This window comes from Polyodon spathula, chromosome 24 (genome assembly GCF_017654505.1).
Source record: "Polyodon spathula isolate WHYD16114869_AA chromosome 24, ASM1765450v1, whole genome shotgun sequence".
Classification (NCBI taxonomy): domain Eukaryota; kingdom Metazoa; phylum Chordata; class Actinopteri; order Acipenseriformes; family Polyodontidae; genus Polyodon; species Polyodon spathula.
The window spans coordinates 19952944-19979253 of NC_054557.1; the positions used below are offsets into that span (position 1 = coordinate 19952944).

The 26310-nt window shown below is 39.5% G+C and overlaps 1 protein-coding gene across 1 annotated transcript; it reads right to left on the reverse strand.

The window, feature by feature from the left end:
* Positions 1-734: 734 nt before the first annotated feature.
* Positions 735-26310, reverse strand: LOC121298651 (DNA repair protein XRCC1-like). The gene is made up of 17 exons (XM_041225807.1): positions 25910-26310; positions 24678-24770; positions 23723-23830; positions 22924-23082; positions 22293-22370; positions 21521-21635; positions 20702-20829; positions 20248-20398; positions 19602-19833; positions 18738-18854; positions 16221-16317; positions 14242-14413; positions 10322-10379; positions 9242-9378; positions 8521-8611; positions 6639-6714; positions 735-2014 (listed from the first exon to the last, which is right to left on the reverse strand). Exons 1-17 carry the CDS (start codon positions 25958-25960, stop codon positions 1901-1903), a joined length of 1977 nt encoding a protein of 658 aa, XP_041081741.1. The 5' UTR covers positions 25961-26310; the 3' UTR covers positions 735-1900.

Consider the following 26310-nt stretch of genomic DNA (forward strand, 5'->3'; position numbering starts at 1 on the left):
GAAGAAGGTACTCTGGTCAGATGAGACTAAAATTGAGCTTTTTAGCCATCAAGGAAAATGCTATGTCTGGTGCAAACCCAACACCTCTCATCACCTCGAGAACACCATCCCCACAGTGAAGCATGGTGGTGGCAGCATCATGCTGTGGGGATGTTTTTCATCGGCAGGGACTGGGAAACTGGTCAGAATTGAAGGAATGATGGATGGCGCTAAATACAGGGAAATTCTTGAGGGAAACCTGTTTCAGTCTTCCAGAGATTTGAGACTGGGACGGAGGTTCACCTTCCAGCAGGACAAATATTGCTAAAGCAACACTCGAGTGGTTAAGGGGAAACACTTAAATGTCTTGGAATGGCCTAGTCAAAGCCCAGACCTTAATCCAATTGAGAATCTGTGGTATGACTTAAAGATTGCTGTACACCAGCGGAACCCATCCAACTTGAAGGAGCTGGAGCAGTTTTGCCTTGAAGAATGGGCAAAAATCCCAGTGGCTAGATGTGCCAAGCTTATAGATACATACCCCAAGAGACTTGCAGCTGTAATTGCTGCAAAAGGTGGCTCTACAAAGTATTGACTTTGGGGGGGTGAATACTTATGCACGCTCAAGTTTTCTGTTTTTTTGTCTTATTTCTTGTTTGTTTCACAATAAAAAATATTTTGCATCTTCAAAGTAGGCGGCATGCTGTGTAAATCAAATGATACAAACCCCCAAAAAATCCATTTTAATTCCAGGTTGTAAGGCAACAAAATAGGAAAAATGCCAAGGGGGGTCAATACTTTCGCAAGCCACTGTATATATAGAAGCCACAGCCAGTGCCATCTTGCGACTCAATGAAGTTTCTTTATGTAGTACATAAATCCTGGTGTTTACCAATATAAAAACATTGATCTAATCTACATCACAGACAATGAGAAGTGAAACACAGCCCCTGAACTCAGGTCACAACAACTTAAACACTTACATTGCAAGAGAACCACTCCAAACAACAGCAAACAAAACATGAAAAGGGAAAGGAACTTAAAAAGGTTCCGTTTCATTTTCCAGATCTTGTATCCAACCGACCTCAAGCACTGCTATACAACACTATTCTGTGCTTCATGGGTATAACGAGACCAGGGTAGAGGCAGGACACATTGGCTACATCACTGCAAATACAGTACTTGAGAGAGCATGTTGCTGCATAAGAGAGCTCAAAAATGGGTTGGTTATTAGCCCTTTAAAAGATAAGCGTTTATCACCTCGCTTTTACACACGATACAGGAAGATCTTTCTCCAACTGGCCAGAGTAGCCTTTTAAGTCTTTTCATGATCTCTGGTGAAATAAGGAAATAGGTTTGGTGGTTTTAGCATCTGGTGGATATTTTCTTACGACACAAATCTGTGTGCTTGGGTTGGGTTGTGAGCGAGGCAGGTGATACTTGCAACCATGACCATTATCCCTTAATCCCACCACAATCTGTGTAGGGATAAACTTAGTTTGTATTGCTGTACTGGAAAAGGAGGGGCAAAAACAACAACAAAAAAAAAGTTGGTTTGTATTCGAAGGTTTGATATTGCAAGCTATGAATTTTTTCAAAAGGTACAGAGCTGAAAAGTGCAAGTCTGTCAGTTTTATTCCTGAACGCAATTAATACAAAACAAAACGCACTGGCTTGCGTTTTGAAAGAATTCTGCTGTTCCATACAAAAAAGGTCTAATTATTAGTGTATTGCCGATCTTACACAACAATAAAAAAAAGGTTTAATCAAAAAGTTCCTGAAAATACATGGGCTTACTGGAAGAATGCAATTGATGACCCATGTATGGTTGTACAATTATTTTTTTCTTATGGTTGGCATTTGCTGGCGTGTTGAATCTCACTTCCTGTTCATATGTGACATCAGTTCCTCTCAGACACCCCTATGCCTGGGGCACCACCACGTAGGGCTGGTGGGGGACTAGTTTCTGCCTCTCGTTACAAACGTACAGCCAGCGCGGCTTCACAAACGACAGGCTGGCGTTCTCCATCAGAGCCTGCAAAGAAAAGAAATACAAAACGTGTGTCAGCAACATGTCTGCCCGATTCGATCAGAGATGCAAATGTCATGTGACGCACAATTCCTGCGGCAGTACAAAGCCAGGGAGCAGCACAATCGCAAACAGTCTAGTAAGAAATGGGGAAAGTAAATGATCATCTGAAAGAGGCATGACAGGGGATGCAGGTAAAGCAGGAGCCACAGTAGCCACTAGTGTATTAGCAATTAGAGAGACTGCTTCGCCCCGATCAAATCATGCATTTCTCACTCCAATTTAACATTTATTTTGATGGCTCTACAGAGTTTATTCTGGAATAAATCGTGTTATTAAAAACACTCTGCTGCCAATCAAACTTCTATTTACAGTAAACAGTCAACTTGTTCAAATAGGCTTTTCATTGCCTCAATGTTGAACAGCAGCGTTACTCAAATCAACATCCGTCTTTCAAAAGAAGAAACGACTTCTTTTATAGTGAAGACATGTCAGATTCTTTGTTTGTCTAACTTCAACAAATTGAAATTCAAGTGCAATTGGTTTCCGTGGCTTTTCAAAGAAAAGAAAAGAAATTGCTTCTGCTCTGGGTTATTTTATCAAGACAAAGTGAAATTAAATTGAAAGGTGAATAACACATACATTTACTTAACTCCTGCGTTTATCCAGTGTATAGTTAAAAAAAAAAAAAAAAAAAAAAACGAAAAATTAAAATCTACTCCAACCAAAACACTGAGATAAAGCTGACAGACATTACAGCAATTAGTTACAGCAACAAATAAGGGTAGATTTTTTAAACAACCAATCATTTAGCTATTTTACACAGAGCCTTGAGCTCAGTCTGTCAATTTCCAGCCTCTTGTTTCCCACCATTACCAGTGTTAATGAAAGGGCTACAGGCTGCTCGGATAAGCCAGGCACAGTCAGACGGGTAGCTGGCACTTCTTGATTAAACTCGTTCAAGCAAGTCCAAATCAAAAAGTTTTACAGTTGTTATAAAGCATGTATCTGTGGCAGTATTGTTTGAACTACGGAAGCACAGCTCCATCCTGAATTTCAGCAGCACACGCTGGATTGGAACGCAAGCAACGCAAACTAGTCCCGGTAAACATGCTATCCCACTCGCATGGGACAACACAAATGTATCTCATGCCAGACATACCCACACTTGTGGTGTAAATGAAACAGCACATCAGATATGATTTCTGAAAGTAATCTGTTAGCACATTACGATGATTTGTCGAAAGCATGTCAAATTGACAACCTTCTGTCGAATGCTATCCTCAGTAGTTTATACCAAGGGACCGAACAGAGAGTTGGCCTTAATAGAGGAAGACCTTCATATCGTCTGCAAACTGAAAAGGACAGAGTGGTTTTAACCCTCCTATTAGATTTTGGGTCTATTTGACCTAACTCCAGTTTCCAATTAGCTTAAGTGCTATTTTTCTTATCATTTTCTGTATAATATTTTATGACTGTTCCTAATTTGGGGTCATGAACTTCTACACAGAAAACAGAACCTTTGAGATGTTTATTTTTTTTAGAACAGGTCATGTATACAAATAAGATGTGACCTGTGGCATTTATCTATGTAGATTTGTGTGCAAGAATAAAACAAACTTCTTCAATTTGTTATTTTATTAGATTTGTATTATCATCTCTGGAAATGGCTGCACCTGTCTGGAAATATTTATAAACAAAAAACTCAAAAACAATACATATCTACAAGGCAGAGCCTAATTTTCAGTCAGTATTGCAAAAGCATCTCACTGGTAAAGACTCTCCAAAATGAGGAGCTCCCAGGTTGGCAGTCAAAGAAGTTTTATCACAGCTCCTGGACTAAAAGAGCATAAAAGAGTCAAACCTTTGCAAATAAAAACAGTTAATCAATTTAAGGCTGTTTAAATTAGTTTGACATTGCATCGGGTCAATATGACCCAAAAAAAACATAAACAGATGTACCTAAATTCTGAACATAATAGTAGGGTTAATACTGAGGTTGGCCAGGTTTTATGATGTCTGCACAGAATGATGCTTCAAAAATATGATGAATAAATAAAGTATTTCCATCACTTAAGTTTGTGTGTCAGGAGAGAGAATGTTCCTTTTGAAATTCCTTAAACTGACATTGAGATTGCTTGACCACTATTTTTATCTGTTCCTTATACATATATTAAGCCTATAATTTTAGCAGGGTAAGGTTACCGTTATCAAGGACAATAGCTTGGATTTACAATGAAGTTCTATTATTAAAAAAGTTTTTATAAAATCATTTTTTGATCAAATTACTTTGACAATCATTTCACATTTTTTTTTTTTTTATATAAAACCTGAAGTACAGATCTGTCATTTTCTTCGGGGGGGGGGGAGGAAAGGTCAAAAAAAGAAATTGCTTCAGGTGTGAAATAAGATCAAAAGCTTTCACTGACAGACCGGGATTTATTTATTTTTTAAATCCGCGTAAAATGAATGTTGACTGATTGACAGGCACAGCATGCTTTTTTATTTTTTAAGCTTTCTGTGGTTGAAAAGAAACTATTTGTGCAAAGGCATCTATCACCAAATAAGCAGGTCTGCTATATAGGAGTCCTAGTTGGCAGTGCTAATGATACATACCCTCTTATGTACTGCGACATGTGCCGGTCCTGATTGGCTACTTGCACGAAGCATAACAAGATCACATGAAAAGACACCAATTAAATGAGATAGGGAGTTTCTGGTTTATTTTTTTCTTTGTATCAATTAAGTGTGCTTTATAGGTTTTAATTCCAGAACCACTTGGTGATCTGCAATGAGCTGCATTCTGCTTTTGGCCGCGCGTCGCTATAAAATGACATGCAGAGACAGGATCATGATGCATCAACACACAACGAATCGTTACACCCTTGGTTCTAGGATAGTACCGGAGCAGCACTTAGTAAATTTGTTTCGTCACACCAAACGTGAATATAAAGTTTCATTTTTACAGCGATAAAGCCCACCTGGACATCTTTCTGGATGAATACAGAGTCTCAAATGACTGCCCTCCCGTCCATCTGCAAGCAGCCTAAGTCAGGTCTCACTGAGACTGGTTAGTAAAACCTTCTCAGTGCAGGCTGAGTGAGCTCAATACAGGAGGGGCAAAGATCTTAAAATCCTTTTTGAACAGCCGAGATCCTCCCCCTGTTGTTTCCAACGGAGATCAGCCGTTCTGTTCTTACTCCATAAAGCACCGAAACAGAATAGTGATAATGGTGCTGCTGTGGCGTGTTCCTCTGTAATAATGGAACATCCAAATAATGCCCTACACTTCTGCGCTTTATAAACCCAGGAGTTCCATTATTAGCTTGCAAGACACTACAGCAATGCACACCCTTAATTAGCACCTGAAGTGTTCTTATTATGTTTATGTATACAATCTACAAATAAATAAATAAATGGCAAGACTACCTTTTGTAAAGCAGCACTCATATAAGAACAACACTTGAGGGGCAAAAAAGTGGGAATTAAAACTAAAAGGCAAGCTAATTAAAAACAAAACTGTGCAGACTTCTGAATTGAAACACGTGGAACTCTGGAGAAAAAACAATCTGGCCTGTAAATAATGCACCAGCGTGGACCAGATTTCATAAAGAACACAGATTAATATGATATTAAAAATGTAAGAAGTTAAATATTTGGAAAATGCAGATTTTAAGTAATTGTAAGAAACTAAAACATGTAAGAAATCTTATTTGCTTTGCAACTGAAGGTCCTTCACAGTTATGTTGAAAAAACTCTGTTCACACATCTATACTGAGAATTCTGGCTTTTGAACTTTTTTGTTGTGTCCTTCATTCGGTGTCTGTGTACTGCAGTTTAGTAGCACCCCTCAGATGTGCAGTTTACAGCACACAAGTATTTTCATTTTAAAACATGATTTCTGGGTACTACAATACTTCAGTTTTACTTTTTTACTTTATATGCCTTACTGTGATTCTCCCACGCTACTCCGCTCTCTCCACTGGCTCTCTATTGCCGCTTGCACTCAATTCAAAACTCTTGTACTTGCCCACTGCTGTCTCGACCTTTCTGCTCCCTTCTTTCTCCAGACTACTATTTCTCCCTACACCCCCTCCACTCATTCTCTGGCATATTAGCTATACCCCCTCTCCGCTCCCAGAGCCCGCCCCTTCTCCACCCTTGCCCCTCAGTGGTGGAAGACCTATTCAGGGATATCTGGACTGCTCAGACCCCAACCACCTTCCGCCACCTCCTCATGACTCAACTACACTGTAATTGCTCTTATTTGAAATCGTTCTTATCCATCTATCGTACTTCCAACTTGCTCTGAATGGAATTTACTCTTTCAAGCAAATACCTTCACTATAGGTCTAACTGCACTTAGTCGAACTCGCTCTTAAACGTAATTATAACTGCTCTTATCGGTACTGTGATATTTTGTAAGGTGATACTTTGTATTGTGATATTTTGTAACAACTAAGTTGCCCTGGATAAGGTCATCTGCTAAGAAATAAATAAAAATAAATAATGATTTATTGTAAGGTAAAAGTCTTAAAATAATTTGTTGGAAAGTTAAAAAAAAAAAAAAAGTAAAAAAAAAATGTAAAAGGTGTTCTGAAGCTGCGTGCTCTGAAAGTACTGTACTCACATCTTCAAAGGTATCGTCCCAATCCTGGGCTGTGATGACATACTGCACTTTTTCATCCATGTACTCCTCAATGACCCTGTGAAACACATGCAGGACACAGTCATTTCCGCTGGCTTTGAATTTCCAGATGTGTTGTTATCCACACCATGAAACCACTCTAGCTGCAGAGTCCCACAGCCACATTCCAGTCGGTGTCCCTTCACGGTTTACTGCAGTTTAAGACTCATGAGCACTTTATCGAACTGTCTGGGAAGAAACTACCCTATCCACAACTTTGTAAACCAGGCTGTTCCTACTAGTGTCAAGACAGACCAACATCAGTTTGTAATCAGATAAGATTGTGGCTCACTAGCAGAAATAACTGATGCTGGAGGCAAATATCATTATATTATTAAAGGGGAATAACAGACTGAGGTCCCCTTGCGATTGCTAAGGTCTGTTTTAACCCATTAAGTACCAAATAGATTTTTCTTTAAAAGAAAAAAAGAAAAAAAAAACATCCGCTAGAACAGTTTCCCCAATCCTAGTCCTGGAGTCTGCTGGTTTTCATTCCAACCGAGTTCTCAGTTACTTAATGAAACCCTTAATTGAACTAGTACTGTGCTTAATTAAACCATATTCACTGTTTCCAGCTTTTAAACAGAGATTTCAAGTTAACTACACAATTTTATAAGTGACTTGAAATCGGCAACTTTTCAGACGCTGAGAACAATTAAAAAGGTCTAATGAAGCACATTTAGTTCAATTATGGACCAGGATTGGGAAACCCTGCTCTGGAACACAAGCTGCATTTATGTAATTTGATACATTCCATTTACACTTACCTTTCGCAGTTAACAAAATCAGAGTGAGTTAGCATAACAAAACAGTTAACCCGTCTTCAAATGAAGACAATGGCCCTTTGTGGGTTAAGGTGCTTTCACCCAATTTCAGGAGCTGCAGTTTGGTTCTGATTGTCTGCTGCAGACTTAATGAAAGCTAGATCAACCAAATTGTGTTATTATAGCAACATCCATCTAGTGATCTGCCACTCTAGCACAAGTTTCCTTTTGTTTTGCTGGCAACACACTAGCTGTGCACAAGAGGGCGTTAGCGCTTACTAATGTAAAGGCACTTGGTCTCACCTTGCCTATATTACGTATTGTATGCCAGTGGCAGTGGACTAGAACTCAACGCCTATTGAACGCCTAGCCAAAGCACCTTAACATAGACTTAGAGTGACTGCAACTAAAAGATAATGAAAATGGAAATAGTATATACACACAGCAGTAAAACTAGAAGAAACAGGACAGATTGAATCCAATAAGATTCAGCTTGCTAACTGGCTTTGAGTCAAGTTTCTATGTAATTTATACAGGTAATTAATGAGCCATGGTACAGTGTGTAAATTTAAATACAGAAGCAATGGGAACTCTATTGAAAACTAGAAAGTATAACACAGGAGTAACAGTATATACTCATCCATGCATCTCGAGTAAACTCAGATCCAGCCTGTATCTTTTTGCACTAAAATCCCTTTAGATTACCTTATATTGAGACACAAAAAGTCGCGTCAAATCTAACCTTCACTTCGACTCACCAAAGAAAAGCACACGCTGTCCGTTATAAATAACAACGCATCGCTTTAGGGATAATCAGCTCAAGTCGGTGCCCATTCAACAAACTTGAAATTAGACTTGTGGAGAACTTAGACCTCAATCAAACTCCATCCTTTATTTCCCCACGCTGGGGATAACTGGAGTCACCCTTATATATGTATGTTCATGCCCAATTTGTTCCATCCAAATTTAAAAATCTCCCTCACTGCAGCAATCCTTCACAACAGCTCAGGAGAGCTGAAGGTCAGTGGGGGTCCTCCGACCCCATGACCAAGACGACTCACCCGTTAAAAGCAGTGATATACCGGATCAACATTCTCCTCTCGTTTTCTGGGAACTCCCCATACAGGAAAAAGTGTTTACCAGTCAAGAACTCTATAAGAAGAAAAAAAATGTTATTATATATATATATATTTCTAGAAACAAAATGCAACTGCCTTTTTTTAAAGGAATACTTAACCCCTCCCTCAGCAGATGAACACAAAACCTAAATTAATGCCAGAAACAAGACATCACTGAAACGTCAATGACCTTTTTAAGAAATGTTTTGGTTAAGGACTGCTTCATAACGCCCATTTTGAATAATTGGCCAAATAGTTTCGCATCACCTAGAATTTCAGGATTCAGACAATTAAAAAAATAAATAAATAAAAAAAAATAAAAAGGAACACAAGTTAGATTTCTTATTTAACATTATGTAATCAAAGAAACTACAAAATTATATTGCTACATTTTACCGGAAGCCATAATAGTAAGATTTTAATTTGTATGTTTTTTCTTTAAGTATAGGGGAAAACTACAAAGCGGTATTTAATTTTATATGGCAATGTAACATTATTCAGCAGGTTTCACTTGATTATAAAGCAAAATTAGTTCATTAGATAGGGTGAGGCCAAATGTTTGGCCATAGTTGTACTGTTAATGAAAAACGAATACGATATGGAATACAGCAAAGGTAATGTAATACTGCAGGGGGTTCTGTCACACTAAACAGCTCCTCCTCACCTGGCAATTCTGGGATAGGAAGGTCCAGATCTGGCTTTTCAGTGTCTGTGTTCTCGTCCGTTGACCCTGCGTATGGGTCGTCTTCTCCTGCTGAGCGCGGAGATCCCTGCTTCTTACTGTGGTTCTGAGCCTCCACTCTATTGTAGAAATATATACCCTTTTAAATATATCATTTGTACATTTTTAGTGTGTAACCTGGGGTAATTATCTTACCCTAGATTTTCTCCAAAATAGGAATGCCCATTTGTCTGCCCCCCCCCCCCCTCAGCGATTCCACACACAGCTCAGGAGGATTGAAGGCTCAGTGGGCGTCCTCCGATCCCATGACCGAGCCAGCTTCCTCTTCTACTCCCAGGAACTTAACAGCAGATGTCGGCGTGCTACCGACCTCTGGAGGACAAAGGCCAGCCCTGCAGGTGTCTGCTTTTGAGCTCACAGGTGTCTAGCACGCAGGGTTCACTACAGCGTGATGAGGAGAAACAGTCCCCGATGGTTTTGCCTCCCTAATCCACAGGAGCGCCAGAGCCAAAGAGACGCTCCCTCCTTTTACAGGCGTGCCACCCAAGGGACCCCCTTTTAAAATGTATTTTAACAGGTTTTCAGTATATAGAGGCCTGTTTTAAAGAAAAAGCTCAAAGTCTGTGGCAATAAGTTTCAAAGGGAAATGTGGAGTGCCATGTCATTTTCTGTCACGGTTAACGCTTCACAAGAGGTTTTGCTCAATGCCCACCAAGTGTAAGGGAAGCAGTCTAGAAATGCCAAAAGAAACGTTACAAATTGAAATGACACCCGTTTCGATCAGAAGTCTTTCTCAACGTCTTCATGTCTCGATTTCAAGAAACCGAGAAATGCTTCTTGTTGTAACGTCTGTCGCTGAATTGAACCCGTTTCTTTTCGTATTTCTAAATGAACTCAGTGTGCAGTGTGTAATAGTCACGGATAATACACGGGCACTGCAGCTTTAAATATAAGACGGATTTTTGTGCGATAGTGACATTTCAATTGTCGACAATCACAAGTGACTTGACAAGTCAAGCAGACAAACCATTCAGTGAATGTCTTCTTTATAAAACCACTAACCTCTTAAGTTCATCCTCTGTGTCCATCCCTGAGTCTCCACTACTGTCCCGGCTATTACCTACAGGGAGAGACAGGAGAATATCTCATTGAAACATAGTCCCCTCCAAATCTCTAGCTTTCACCTGTATCTCAATTTCATCAATAATTTTACTATTAAGGGTCTCTGTGTGGCAAGAAAAGTGGACTTTAACAGCTAGTTGAATATGGTTATCAAACTGGCTTCATGAAACCCCTCGGATAATATTGTGACATTTCTACATCTCATTACCCTGCTCAAAAAACTAACAAAAAAAGCCCTTAATAAGGTGAAGTGGGACCAGCTACATCCCGGGTGTCGAGTCCAGTCCTCGAGGGCCACAGGGTCTTCTGGTTTTCATTCCAACTTGAGCTCTCCATTAACACAATTGATCCAATTATTTGTTGAATTTGACATTTTATATTTGTCTTTTACAGTTAACGGTTTTAAAAATTCACTTGAATTAAAGGTACACTACCTATGAAACATTTTGAGGCCTGAAGAGAAGTGTTAAATGTGTCCGGTTAATTAAATAATTAGACCAATTAATTAACCGAGAGCTCAGTGGAACGAAAGCCAGAATTCACTGCGGCCCTCCACCCCTGATCTACATACTTTATGCCAAGTCTCCAAGATTTTTTTTACAAATTATTACATTCTTAACCCAAGGTTTGATCTCTATTTTAATAAAACGAATTTGTTAGGACATAAACATATTCACAGAGTTACCTTTTAAGTTGTAAAATCCATATAGTTTTACATGATGCGCCACAGGCTCAATTGTGTGAAGACAATGTTGACTTATTAACACCAACAACCTTAGTTATGCCACACTACCTCTTAATTGTCTTTATTAAATCTATTCTGTGTTATACAAGATTGATTTTTAAAGTTTCATTAGCCTACAAGGACCTGCATACATTTCAGCTCATTCCATATATCCTTAGTCGTGTCCTCTGGTCTTAAAATGTGGTTATTATTAGTCGAGTTACATTCTCTGCTCAGAGTGTGTATGTCTTTTCATGTGCCCTAAACTCTGGAACTCAATAAGAACATTTAGAAAGGATTTTATGTGGCCATGGCAACTGTTTAGGTCTATTTTGATGCAGTTTTGTGTCTGTGTTTTATAGCAGTGGTTTTACATTCAATATGTACAGTGCTTTGAGATCCCTTAACACCAAAACACTCTAATTTCTTAGTTTAAATCCTTTTGTGAGTCTCCAATTCACGTGGGATGGTGGTGGGGGATTAAAAACGAGGTTCTTAGTGTTAGTAACCAGGGAGGAATCAATTAAGGCGAAAGTACTCATTTTTTATGTAATTTAAAAATAAATAAAATAAAAATTCCCCCCTGCAATGTGAACGTCCGCAGCTTTGCCTTGCCTGCACAAAAGGGACGTGCGGATATTGAAATCACTGTATCCGTCTGCATCTTGTTTTGGTGCCGCTGTTTTGTGAAGGCACTAAGCTGCACACTCACAAAACAGCCGGGTAATTGAGATAAAAGCAAACCGTCATGTTTTCAATTTATATGTAAATGCTAGAATCAGCGTCACAGAGAGAGAGAGAGGAGAGAGAGAATAAAAAAAAGGACAGAAAACGTGGCATCGAATAAGCGTTGAGGGTGCTCTTTGATAATTCAAGAGACAGAACCAAAATGCATACTAAAAAGCAACGGGTTTCAAAGCGAGCTGCTTTATAATTACATTTCTGATCACGCAGCCAATTTATCTGAAGCAGTGAAAGTCATTAAGCATGGGAGAAGAGAGGGGGTGGGGAGAGACAGACAGACCGATTTTTTTTTTTTTTTTTTTTTTTTTTTTTAATTGAAAAGGCTGATGAATGCCTCGAGTGACCTTGCAGTTGTTTTTTCCGAATTAAATTTCTGTTCCGGCAAAAGACAACACTTGCAAAAAACAAAACAGTTCTCTGCATTAGCAGAACTTTCTAACTAGCCCTTTACTGTTTTGTTTTCATTATGATTTCCTGCCACAACAGTCTATTTCTTTCCTGTGTTACAGGTAATAGGACTTGCATTCAATTTGACAGCACAGCAGGGGTCTGGTAAATAACTGGTCACAGCACACACACTGTACACAGACCAATAAAGCTACAGTGATAGAAGGAATCTGACTCGATAAGAGTTAAAGTTGATCTCAATATTATGCATGTGATCAGGAAATATGCCATGAAGTTTAAAACATTGATAGTTGATTTACTTGATATATAAAGCAGAACAAAACAAGAACCCTCCACTCAAACAGGGCGACTTCTGTTGCACTCCATAACTACTTCAAATCGAAACGCTGTCATTATTTTAAACTGAAAAAAGGTATTCCGGGCCAGAGCAAGTTATACTGGTTGCAAAGCATGTCAGTCCTCATTGGAAAGCAGCTGATTGGATACAGACAGACAAGAGGTGGGAGGACTGACCAGGAAAGTGCAAAACAGTCAGAATGCAAGACCCTCAAAAAGATCTCTTATTGCAGTGCTAGAGGTTTTAAAATGTAAACACATGTTCCCTACAGCATAGGGTTCTTTTACATCTACACACGCAAGCGTGTAGGACAATTCATGGAATTGTTCATCCCTTTAAGTGTACTTTGGGTACTAAATATATCTTTTAAACACTTCAAAACTAGAAAAAAGCCTCAACAAGAAGCAATTCTGCAACTTTTGGACACGTGCTGTTCTGTCCGTGTACATTGCATTCTGCACATGACGCATTTGAAGGGCTGTTCAATGCTGGGACAGACACACCTCTGACAGGTTTTTTGCAGGCGGATTAGCAAGATAAGCCCTGGCGCTCCAAGGTGGTTGACACCGGAAGATTCTGTATCAAGAGAAGTTAATCTTTCCCCTCTCACTATTGCTTCCGTCGCAGCTCTGCTGAAGCCAAGTGGCTTTTTCCCAGGTGGAGCAAAACAACATTACCATGAACAAGTGGAGCTCTGAAAGCATCTCATTTCCTCAAGTATTCAGAGTTACCTGAGAGGAAACTCTCTAAAGCATTTTTTAAGCGCAGATAAAGAGACGAATCCCACTGAAAGATAATCAATCTCATTAAAACGGTTTTCTACAAAACTGTAACGCAGAGCAAGCCAAGGCGTGTTGAAAACGAGAACGTGCCTATCTGTATTTTGTATGAAATAAAAATCATGACAATACCATCCGGTCTTCCTGCTATTGAAACAAACAAGCAAAAGCACAGTGACCAACCCTGCCTAGCTACCCAGCATACCAAGCTTGAGATAAGAAGCATGAAAGATCGTTTTAATCTACAGAACCTCAGAATTACAAACCACTTGGGAATGGAGGTTGTTTATACGTTTGAAATATCCGTTAACTCTGAAAATGAGTTTTCAGTGGTTTTAATGAATGTGTACAGCTGCTTTCTACACCCTCAATCTGCTGAACAATACAAGGACACAGCACAGTCATGCAATAATCACGCAGATATTGTTCTAAGGTCTTTAAAGACGACACTATAAAAAAAGAAAAAGGCTATGTTTAAGTTGACACTGAACTCTAGGCTCTAGCAAAAACACAGATTTAAACATCCAGGAAAACATGGGTTAATATAGCATTTGTTTTTATTTTATTTTAAACAAAATGCATGCCAAAACAGTACTTTGTTTAAAACAACAATTTTCAAAGTAAAATGACCTTGTACTTGCTATGAAATCTGCCTGGCCTTTGTCTGTACGCGGCACAAACAGAAGTGTCTATCTATACGCATTGCACGTGTGGTTGAGCGATTGCATACTTCCAGGTAAAAGCGGGGTATTCCGTTGACCGGTCAGTTCGTAAGTTTAGTGTTCGTAACTCGGAGGTTCTACTGCACTGCAAACGGCAAAACAAATGTATGAAACAACATGATCTTTCCACCCCTGCGCTCACATACCAGGCTTCTCTTCATCGGTGGAGCCCCCAAATTTGTCCTCCTCCTCCTCTGGGGGTGGTTGGCCCTTGCCGAGTCCTGCTGCTCTGGACGTCCCAGGGCGCTCCACAATCTCTCTCTGCTGCTCCTTTTTTGGAGTCAATCTCTTGTGGTTAGTGCTGGGGGAGACTGCCCTCTGCAATTGATACCAACCCTAATATTAGCGGCATTTAAAAACACACAGGACTGCTTTAAAAGATCCTACACGTTAGAAAGTCATTTTGGGACAGCAACGGTGGAGCAAAAACAGGCATCAGTCACACAGAGAGCAAGTGAAAGAAATCCTTTTTGAAAATGTACTTGCACAGCACAACCACAAGAATGAGGTACCTTTGCTAGATCATGCTATTTGTTTGGTTTTCATATTGGAGGAATACCACATGACTGCTTCCAATTGAAAAAGTACGTCAGTAACATCTGTAAATTCAAAATTAGCTATCAGTATGATAAAAAAAATATATAACTGTCAACAGAACACACAGCATAGTACAGCAGAGGAATTAGCAATGACATGTTTCATCATAATTTGATGAGATGATCCAGATATATAGAAAAAATATAACAGTGGCATGCAGAGTGACGGGTGAACAGACAGATAGATAGATAGATACCCCCATATATCCCCAGGATCGGACACTCTAAATAAGTTCTACTAAACAATGTTAACACCGGGTTTCATGACAAGTAGATAAGCGGTTCTGCTGATATATGCAAAAATGTTAAGTGTGACATCATACGACCGCCTCCACTGCTTCTTTGCAGGGGATTTTATAACCAGCGTGGGATAATAAATTAAGTGAAGATTCCAAACAGGCAATTGCGTGAAATACAGGATAGCCCACACGGCACGGCTTGTGTCTCAGTCAAAAGTTCAATCCTGATTAGTTAATGTTTTACCACACCTTAAACAGGCAGCAGTTAGTTTATTCGGTGTCTTTACTAAAAAGATCTCAATCAAAATTAATTAATGAATTAATTAATAACAATACAGCGCTGTTTGCACGCATACTATCTGTGAAAAGGTCACTGCTGGCTTAAATTCTGTACTTGCATATACCCCAACCTCGTTATGGAATTGCACTTAAAGCTGGCGGTATCTGGACAGTGTAGAACACATTGTCACAAATTCCTTTGGTCGCCCACAGGGGTCACTGTTTCCTACCAGTTACATACACTGTGGAGTTTCCAATAGCTTAGCACCCATTCTTGGCTGGCCATTGTAGACAGCTGAACACATCATGATCACTGTCTGCAAACTAAGCTTTAAAAGCTGCCTTGTTCTTGTTGTCATAACAAAAGGCTTAGCAGGCTTAAATGGACTGTTTCACACGCAGCATGTTGTCTGTGATGCACATAGTGCTAGTGCACTGAGCGGCGCCCTGCAGAGCCAGCAGTATCAGTTTTCTTGTTTGTTTGTTTTTTTTCGGAGAGATGCTTATTGAAATGAATCAAATATTGCATGTTCTTTTTATATATAACTCTGCGTTAAGGTGCTATGACTAGAAGTTCAGGATTCTTCATTTCCAGTTGCCTGCCATAGAAATATTATAGGGTTAGAAAAAGGGCATATTATTATTATTGTTAAAAGCCAGCAACTAAAGCGAAAGAAAACTTGACCCGAAATGTCAGATCACTAGATGGCTCTTCTATAAAGACTCTTTGGCTGATCCTGGCTACCCTTACGTTACATTAGCTGTGGCCAAACGTTTTGCATCACCTAGAACTTTAGGTACGAGACAATTAAAAAAAAAAATGTAATAAATAAACATCATTTAGATCTTGTATTTATTCAGCAGGTGTGAATTCGAATTACTTAATTCTATAGTGTGATGCAAAACTTTTGCTCATAGCTGTATATTTATAAACTGCAAAATGACCATACTGTGGTAAACTTCAATAAGGGTGACCCCTGCATGGGTTACATACATCCGGACTCGGCTCACCTGTTTGTTACTGGATGATCGACGCTTCCCAGAGTCCTCTTCCTCACTGTCTTCCTCAGATTCCTCAGTGCTGGACTCTGCTCCGTCCATCAGGTACCTGTCATTGAAGTGTGAACAAGCACAAGAAGAAACAGCACATACAAAATTAGAGCCATCGGTATCGTGAAAATAAAAAAACACCATGAGCTACTATACACCCAAATACGTATGTGAAAAAAGAACGACAGATACGGACCTCCAGCGGGAGACACTGCCAAAGACCTGTTTTAAAGAACGCCTTTATCATGATGCATCATGATTTAATAAGCAAAAAAAACAAGGAAGTGTAGCGTGTAGACAGACGGACAAGCGCCTCTGTATCTTCCATTATTCTATAACTGTATTATTATTACAACCAAAGGAATAACAGTTTGTAAATATATTAAGATCAGGTTTTACGTATCTCTCACAGAGTGTTTACAGCTCAAACTTAAAAAACAAACACAACAGATCATGTAGCTCCTTGGTTGTTTTTGTACCAGGACATCAGTCGGTGGATAAGTGGATGAAATGCAGGCAATACGCCCAAAATAGAGCGTCAAAAAAAGTACACTCTGCAACAAAATACTTTGTCGTGAGCACTTTTTGATTCATTTTCATGGAATCGGTTTGGGTGCTTCAAATCAGAATATATCTGAAGATCGGATTGTAGATTGCACAATTCACACAATTGCCCCAAAAATCATGCTGAATTGTACAGAATGCCGGTTTGGACAGGTGCTGGGTTAGACGGGTTTCACTGTATTCTAAAGGGTTAAAATGTTAATATATTTTATATATATATATATATATATATATATATATATATATATATATATATATATATATATATATATATATATATATATATATATAATACACACACACACACACACACACACGCCCATTCATGAATTTTCCCTTTACAGTCTGATGACCCTGTCCAACATCAAAAAGACGTCAAGCACAGGTCTCTACTCATTTTTTCTCCGGACAAATCAGAGAAAACCTTTCAATGGCCGAGTGAGACCGATAGGAGCCGAATGAAGCCACAAAAAAAAAAAGGGGGGGAGGGGGTCGTATCTCATAGCCCCATGCACTACAGAGATAACACAGACATAAACAAAGGAGGTAGCTGCTTCTGCATCCAGCACTCAAAGAATATTTTAAACAGCGCGTGTAAAATAAACAACGCGTGTGAAAATAAATTGGACCCGACGCGCCTGACAAGCGCTGAATAAATGGACTGCAAAGGGTTAAACTAAATCCAACTGCTTTGTTAAATAATATATGTTACTACATTAGGTTTCATTATTGAGTGTTTTATATTCTGGAAATGCACGGGGGTGTCCATCTTGAGAACACAAAAAGTTATTCCACGTGCTAGAAATCTTCATATACTTTACAGTGATACTAGCACCACATCTGCTTAACAAATGGGATCTAGGTCTTAAATGCCACTCGCACCACTTAACTATGCATTGCCATTTTTTGTTTCTATACGATTTCTGTACAGACTGCTGAAATAAATCATCTTACGGTGACATCTAACAAGTGATAAAGCTCTGTTAAAAAAAGAACCGTAGGGTTCCGTTGTTCAAAAGAATATTTTGACCTAGGCTAATCTTCTTACGAGCTAATGCTTGCATCTTTCTGTTACATTCTAGAATAAAGCTGGAAAAAAAAAGGGATGGCAAATATTGTGCAGAACACAAAAACAAATATTTTCTATGTGCTTTTCAGTGAAAAATAAATAAATGTCTTTTATCTCGTCTTTTTTATTTATTATTTTGCTCAAGCCAAAAAGAACAAATTCAAAATTCCACTTCAAACAGAACCTGCTTTTTAGTTACTCATGCGAAATGGAGTTTTTAAATAAGACTGCATAATTAGCTCAATTTATGGGAACAACAAAAGGACCACTTAGGCTTCGATGGTTCCACTGAGCCGAGCATACCGAGAGAAAAGACGTCACAGAGCTCTCCTAAACAGGACAAGCTTTGTAAATGAAATGAAGGCGGGCGTAGAGACAAAGCTCTTGAAATAAACCACAGCTTTATTTTGCTCCACAATAACAAAGCCCTTGCTTTGAAACAGAAAATAAAGGTCGACTGGAGCCTATTCAGAAGCCATTTGAAAAAGAAGAGCACTGAATGCAGCACGCTTTTCACAGGGCTTTTTAATCAATATTATAATATAGCGACAGAGATGCAGTTTATCAAAATCAAACCGTATACATAACAGTGTTACTGAGCCTTGACCCACCCTCTTACAGACGCCTAATTGCGAACTAATTCGTTCCCTCGACTGTGTAGAAACAAGAAAACCCACCATTTGAACTGAATACTTTCTAAAATGTATCAAAACTATCTAACTGAAGAAATAAATGCGGCGTGTATTGGAGCATTGCTATTCTGCGCTGATGGAATGACGCTGCGCCTGTGCCTGAGATCTGACAGTAAGAGTGCGGCAGCAGGCACTCAGCCTGGCATTACTTACCGTTTAAAAGAGATACTCTGTCTTCTTTTATGACAGTCCAGGATCCACTCCTTACGCACAATAGCGCCCCCTAGCGACTTCACTTGGCTGTACTTGGGGGTATTGGCAAAGGCACAGCTGAAAAAAAAAAAAAACAAAAGCACAGAGAAATATTGTTTTATTATTATTTGAAGTAAACATTTCTAAACCACAGGTGTTTACAGCCCTGTTATTTGTAGTTGTCGTGTAACACATGATAAGACTGCATGTTCCACCTTTAAATAATAAACCCAAACTGATCAGACAATGTATCAATTACTGAGCACCATGGATTTTGTTTGGCAAGTCTCTAAGCATGAACTGATCAATGTATCGCTCAATTGGAGCCTCGCACATATATGCACTTACAGAATTACATTACTAGCACATGCATGTTTCCAGTTATATTTGAAGCATTTTGTGAAGAGCTCTCTTCTGCTTCTTACATTTCAATAATAAAGTTGTCTCGGTGCACTGATGAATCGATTCTGAAACCCAGAAATGGGCGCAGGGCTTGTGGGAGTTTCAAACCCTGCAATGGAGTGTAAAGCATTAGTTAGCACTTATTTATGGAAAATGTTAGGCGTGGCGGTCCAGAGGTTAAAGAAACAGGCTTGATACCAAGAGGTTCCCAGTTCAAATCCCAGCTCAGCTGCTGACTCACTGTGTGTGTAGCAAGTCACTTCACCTCCTTGTGCTCCATCCTTCAGATAAGATGTAAAACAAACAAGGACTTAATGGAAGTAACTAGTCTCTGGAAGTCGCACTGCCAGAAAGCGTCTGCTAAATGACCAATTAATGATTATAATTAAAATAATTCTTAAATTCTACCCTGCGTCTACTCACATGAGGTGGGTGCTGTCGGGGGTCCAGTCAGACCGATATTTAGCACCCAGGGCTAGTGCTTTGTCTCGTAGCTCAGCCCGGAATGGATTCTGGAATCCACTGAGCACAAAGACAGTGCCCTCCAGGAGCCGGGAGAACTCCGTCTCTGTCGAACCCTTGGTCTTGCTCTTTCTCTTCTCTTCCTGCTTTCGTGGTTTCTTCTCTTGTGGGGATGATGGGCTGACTGGTTCGGCTAAACACATAATTTAAAATCAATTTATTTATTTTTTTATTTTTAATGCAAACTACAGATACGGCAAAAAGTTTTGCATCGCCTAGAATTTTAGGATTGAGACTTTAATAAATGAACATAATTTTGACCTTGTATTTAACATCATGTAATCAAAGAAACTACAAAACGATAAATCGCAAAAGTTTAATACCAGAAGCCTTAACATCAGTACAGCGGCATCTTGTTAGATTTTTAAAACGTCACATTTTTCCGTTTTTTTGTCCGTTTTCAGTTTTGGAAAACTACAAAGCGAAATGTAATTCGGTATGTTAACGTAACACTATTTAGAAAACAGGTAAGGCTTTTGAAATTGTTTTGTTATTTGCATTGAGCTGTCAGAACAGGCAGGCAAGTCAGAAACACCTGATCGCTCACCTTTGAGTTTCTTGCTGCTGGTTTGTGAGGGGCTAGCTTTAGGTCTCGTGTTTTCAGCGGGGTCCTGAGCGTTCTGGGAGTTCTGTTTTTTGGCAGCGGGAGGCTGCCTTTCTTTACTGAACTCAAACTTCCTCTTTCCCGGAGTCGGCTCCTGCAGATAAGAAGCTTCCAGCGTGATTCAAAATCCAAAATGCATCGATACAAATCTAGGTATAGCATTATGGCTTTATTTTAAAACAAAGCATGTGTTGACTTAAGATACTAAACTAGACAAAATCAAAAAACACAATTTGAGATCATTGTGATAATACCTGACAGATTAATTGAAAATCGACCAATCCTAGATCCGAGTGGAATAAAATGAGTAGCAAATCTCCCACTCCCCCCAAACCAGCATGGGTGGTGGTTCTGCGTCTCTGTGCATTCACATCCTGTGGAGTAACCCGGGCTCTACCTTTGAAGCGGTCGTACTGGTTGCTGGTTTCTCGTCCGCTTCAGGGGTGCAGCGCGGGGCTGCACAGCCCGTAGACTGCAGAGTGGCAGTGGCGTAGCTCGGGGTCGGCTTGTCATTGTGAGAGGAGGCTGGAAACCACAGTAAAGAAATGCATGGAGAATTAGTGTATTAGAGTTCCAATTTCTTAATGCACTTCAGCATGTCTAACCATTAGCACATTTGGAACGTTTGCAACCAATCACAAGTCAAGCCCATCTAAGCTCATCCGGTTCCTGGTGTCCGATTTATCTTCAGTGCTTGTCAAGTCGGATCTTACAGGATCCAAGTGATTCTGTCTCAACAACATGACTAGGTAGCCCATTCCATACCCTTACCACACACTGTGTTAAGTTACTGCAAATAATGGAATGCTCTTAGGCGCTTCCTTGCTAGTTGTACATCATTAAAAAGTAAATCATCAGGTTTCAATATATTAGTAATAAACATTCAACATGCATACCCCCCAGCAACAACTGTAGATAATCTAAGCTAGGTGCTACAAAAACTAGACCAGTGACTTACAATGGTCAGTATGCACATGTAAGTGGAACGCACGTCTCGTAAGAGTTGCTTGTTCAGTTGCTACAAATAAAAGTGGGACCAGTTTTGCTTAGTTCAAATTCCTTAATAAAAAGACGTAGCAGGTAGAACTATGATTAGTGGTATCTTAAATCAAAAACAGCCACTGCAATCACTGCAGCATTCAGGCTCAAAAGTGAACATTTTCATCAACTCTCTGCCCACCGCATGCATATTCACACACACACACTCGCGTCTTACTCTTGGGAGGGGTATCTGGTTTGGCCACCCTGTTAAAGAACAGACTGCCTGGCTTCAGACTGGCAGTACCGGGCTCTTCCTCCTTCACTCTGAACTGGCCTAGTTTTGTCAGTTTCTGTGGAGACATATGGAGAAAACAGCTGAAAGAACCCCTTTATAGCAATAGTCTGGAGGGGTTTTATGCACTGATGCAATACAACTGCACCATCTAGTGGTACAAAAGAATATAGCCGCCATGCCTAAAGTACACAAAGGGATGAAAGAAAGAATCCCCTCCCCCCAAGGTGATGTAGCTGGAATATTTAGGGCAGGACAATGCTTAAGACGAGTAACACATGAAAAAATCTAAAATTTGTGTTAAAATAAAACTCTTAAATATGATCTAAACTGATCTAGCATTTTTACAAGTTAGGTCAATCAGTAACAATTCTTGTCTCATTAACGACTACAAAAATAATAATAATAATAATAATAATAATAATAATAATAATAATAATAATAATAATAATAATAAATAAAGCGCACAGCTGTACAAACCACAGTAAAGAAATGCATGGAGAATTAGCGTATTAGAGTTTCAATTTCTTCATGCACTTCAGCACGTCTAACCTTGAAAACAGATCAATGTAGTGCATTATTGGAAACAGGTGATTTACAATACATGGCACACCAGAAACAGAAAACTGTGCAGGCAACTGGATTAAACACAGTGTGCTATGTATCACAAGACAACACTGCTTATATCCGTGTGACGGAAGTGAAAGTCACTTACTGGTGGTGAAGCTGCTGAATTCTCAGTACCGTCCGGTGGCGAGTGAAACCTTACAAATGAGATCCCATAGGAAACATTCTGAAATAAACAGGGAATACAGCATCAGTGGCTTGCCAGCCCTTTTCTATTTACTGTCAAAGTTACTGCCGCTACCAGACACCTAATCACTTATTCAGTTTCTGCGGTCTAGTTACAATCAGATCATCTTACTCAAAACACTTGCTGCAGTCTTTAATTCACTCCTAACTGTTTACAAGGAGAAAAATGGGAATTATGCCTTCAGCTGTGGCCCAAGGTTTTGCATCATCCCCATATAGAATTAACTAACGTTGCTTCATAAAGTCCAATGAAACCTGCCGAGCAATGTTATGTTAACGTATTGAATTACATACCGCGTTGTAGTTTTCTATATGCATAACGAAAAACTGATAAGGCAGCTGCTGACAGTATCACAGTTGTGCAGGAAGGAGAGTCATGCAACTTCGCTTGCCTATTACGCGAGTACACCACGTCACCACCGCTTCTGCCTATAGAAACTAGAACAGGAACAGCGTTCCGGCTCGAACCACACCACCTCTGGTGGTCTACTGGTACCTTTACTTATCTGGGAATGTAGTGCAGGCCATCTCACCTTGTTGTAAGGCTGGGTGCAGATGAGTTTGACCCGGTCCCACCTCTTCTCCGCGGTTGCTCTGACCAGCTTGTCCGGTCCGAACATGCGGACCCGGTTCAGATTGCTGCTGTTCCGGCTCTCCGTGGGGGACATGAAGGACGAGGTCACCAGGATCACCTGGGAAAAAAAGAGGACAATTCAAAACTACCAAACTAGAACAGAGGGTGAAAATCACCCTAGATGTGAAAGCATGGGTATTGCCCTTGAGAATTTCTATTCATTATTTAACAACGGTTAGCACTACCTTTGCTCATCTAAGACCAAGTAACTACCCGCAGGGTAAATCACTGAGGAGTTGTCTTGCAGTAATTGTAGCTGATAAAATAGTTCCATATATTTTCTCCGCCGTGCACATCCATTCATTATACAAGTCGCAAAATGTACAGTTTTGAGCATATAACTAAAACCTTTCCAAGTTCAATCACTCTCAGTTCCATGTTGCGTTTTACACTGAGCGATTGTTATTCTTGTATTTTCAACCACTTTTAGTGACCTGAAAAGTTCTATAGTATTCTTTTGTATTTGTAGCTGTGATTACTGCTTGGTTATTAACAGAGTAAACATGTTAATGTGTGGAAATGTTTACGTTGGTGTAATTCTAACTGCCATTACTGCAACCCTAAATGAACCCTATAGCAGTGTAATTGTAATATCAGCAAGCAGTTCTGCTGTAATTTTAATTATAACCATAATCGACTCCGGGTCTGATCTGGAATGATTTGAGAATGCCGCAGCAGCTATGCCATCTCCTCCTTACCTCGTAATCCTGGTCTTTGATAGAAGTAGAGTTCCCGGAGAGAACCTCCACGAATGCAGAGCCCTCATTTCCAATATCAATACTGTGGATCTGCTCCGACTTCTCAAACTGAAAGGAGAACAGAGAGTGGAGGTCAGTCGTGAAAAAAAAAAACACACACACACACACACACACATCACAGAATAAAAGTCCCCACGCCACATAACCAACAAACAAATAATAATAATAATAATAATAATAATAATAATAATAATAATAATAATAATAACAGAAACACTACATTCAGTAATTCAGTGCTATGCCTCTTTCTGCATTAAAAGTCCACATAATAGCTGCCATAAGAAATTAATCAAATAACTTTCTGAAATATAAAATTGGTATGTTGGATTTGTTTACTGATTGGCTGTTTTGAGTGCAAAACTGTCGATCATCCTGCAGTTTTGAGTGGAGTCTTTAACCCTTTCACCATTGCAGAGCTGCTGTATATATGTTGCACGTGTTACTCTAACATCAAGTCATTATAATATGTCTTTGCCTGATCTGGAGAACCTTAAATGCCAAGACTTAACAGCTATTCTCAGCCCAATCACATTTCGTGACACTGATCTTTCACCTCTTCCAGCCTTCCAGTCTGTATCTCCACTTCTAAGCAAAAACACTCAGAAGGAGGAGCTGGCAGTATTGAATAAGTCACATTGTCACATGATAAATAGAATGAGGAAAGGGCTGTTCTGTCCCGGTCCTTAGGATTCCCCAGACACTCAAAGCCAGGTAAATATTTAGATTAAAAAAAAAAAAAAAAAAAAAAAGAAAAGCACAATACTGAAGAAATAAAATAACACTAAAGAGACATTTGAAGCTGCTAATTCTTCAAAAGACAAAAAGCAAGTTAGCGAAACAAGTTGCCTGAACAGTTCCCTCATCTGTTAACACTGTAAAGGCCACCCCCACTTACCTGCAAGATAACAGATATCTGCTTCTCTCCTGGCCTGGCAGACTTCCACTTCCTGTAGGTATCGGCTTTCAAGAGATTGTCTGCTTTGTGAGTCTGAGGACAATAGAGTACACGTTACAGACCAAACCTGGCATGGCTTACCTGTAAATACCTATATAAAAAGGTGTAGTCCCTTAGATAGTGCCTTCAGCAGCTTAGCTCAGGGGTGTCCAATCAATCACAGTCCTGAAGGGCCATTCCACTCCAGTTTGTTTAACAGGTAAAATGAGATCATGAACGACTTTATGGTCTGGATGGAGGTTTACTTCGTTCAATTAAACAATTTAGAACAGGGTTGGAACAAAGAACAGCACTGGAAGCTTCGGACACCAGTGGCTTAGCTAATCGTGTGTCAAAGCCATGCAAAAGTAAGGCATGATCACCTGAAAAGAAATGGGTTGTCCAAGCAAAGTCACCCTTCCTGCATGCCGTGTATCGTGCCAACTTAAATGAAAGGACCTGCGTCAACTCTTTGGAATAAGACTACAATACTGTGCATGTTGACGTTATTGCATGGCTGGTATTTACTGAAGTAGAGTAACTGAAACCAAATGCTTGGTGGTCCAGTGGTTTAAGAAAAGGGTTGGATACCAGTAGATCCCTGGTTCAAATCTCAGCTCAGCCACTGAGCTGCTGTGTGTGACCCTGCGCAAGTCACTTAACCTCCTTGTGCTCCATCCTTCAGGTGAGATGTAAAGAATTGGAAGTGACTCTGCAACAGCAGTTGCTGATGCATAGTTCACCCCCTAGTCTCTAGTCGCTTTTAGATAAGTGTCTTCTTAATGTCTAATTAATAATAACCAAGGATGCTGTCTTTTAGTGACAGTAGCGTGTGTGTGTGTGTGTGTGTATATATATATAATATAATATGCCGATTTAAAATCAGGTCCTTGAATCGTTTAACTACCGTTTAAAATAAATACATAAAATAACAAAACAACTAGCCTATTTTAATAAGTAAAACTTAAAATAAACTCTTTCATCTAGGCTACAGTGTAGTCAGGAATAATAACATTTGGTCAACAATGAAAACAAGAATTTTGTTTCTGCCAGGATTTGAGAGTGTTCCCTGCTAGAATATATTTTAAATATATATTGTTGATGTCAGTACACCACTACGCATTATAATAAAGCGAATTACATTAAATGCACCCAGTATAATAATAATACAAATAACAACACGCTTCACTTACATTGTCTTCGCTGCTACAGGAAACGACGTGCTTTACTTGAATTTCTGGCATTCTCTCAGCAGTTTAAAGACGAAAAAAACATTTAACTACAGACGTGTTAAAATCTTAACATTACGTTAACTTTCTTTCTTTAAATAAATTTAGTCTAAAGGCAATATTTTGTTGCAGCGCTTACATCACAAAACAGACACACACAGGCCACCGATTCATCAGTGGTTAGATTCTCGTCGTTTCTGACAAAATCGTGCCTTTCTGGGGTTCTCTTGGTGTGTGTTATTTTTTACGAATTCGTTTGACTTTATAATGTAGTTATACTGGTTATTTGTCTTTCTAAAATCGCCTCCCCTCTCTCTAACCGGCCCATGTCGGTCCTGTTGTCTGGCGCTTCTTTTTATTGTCAA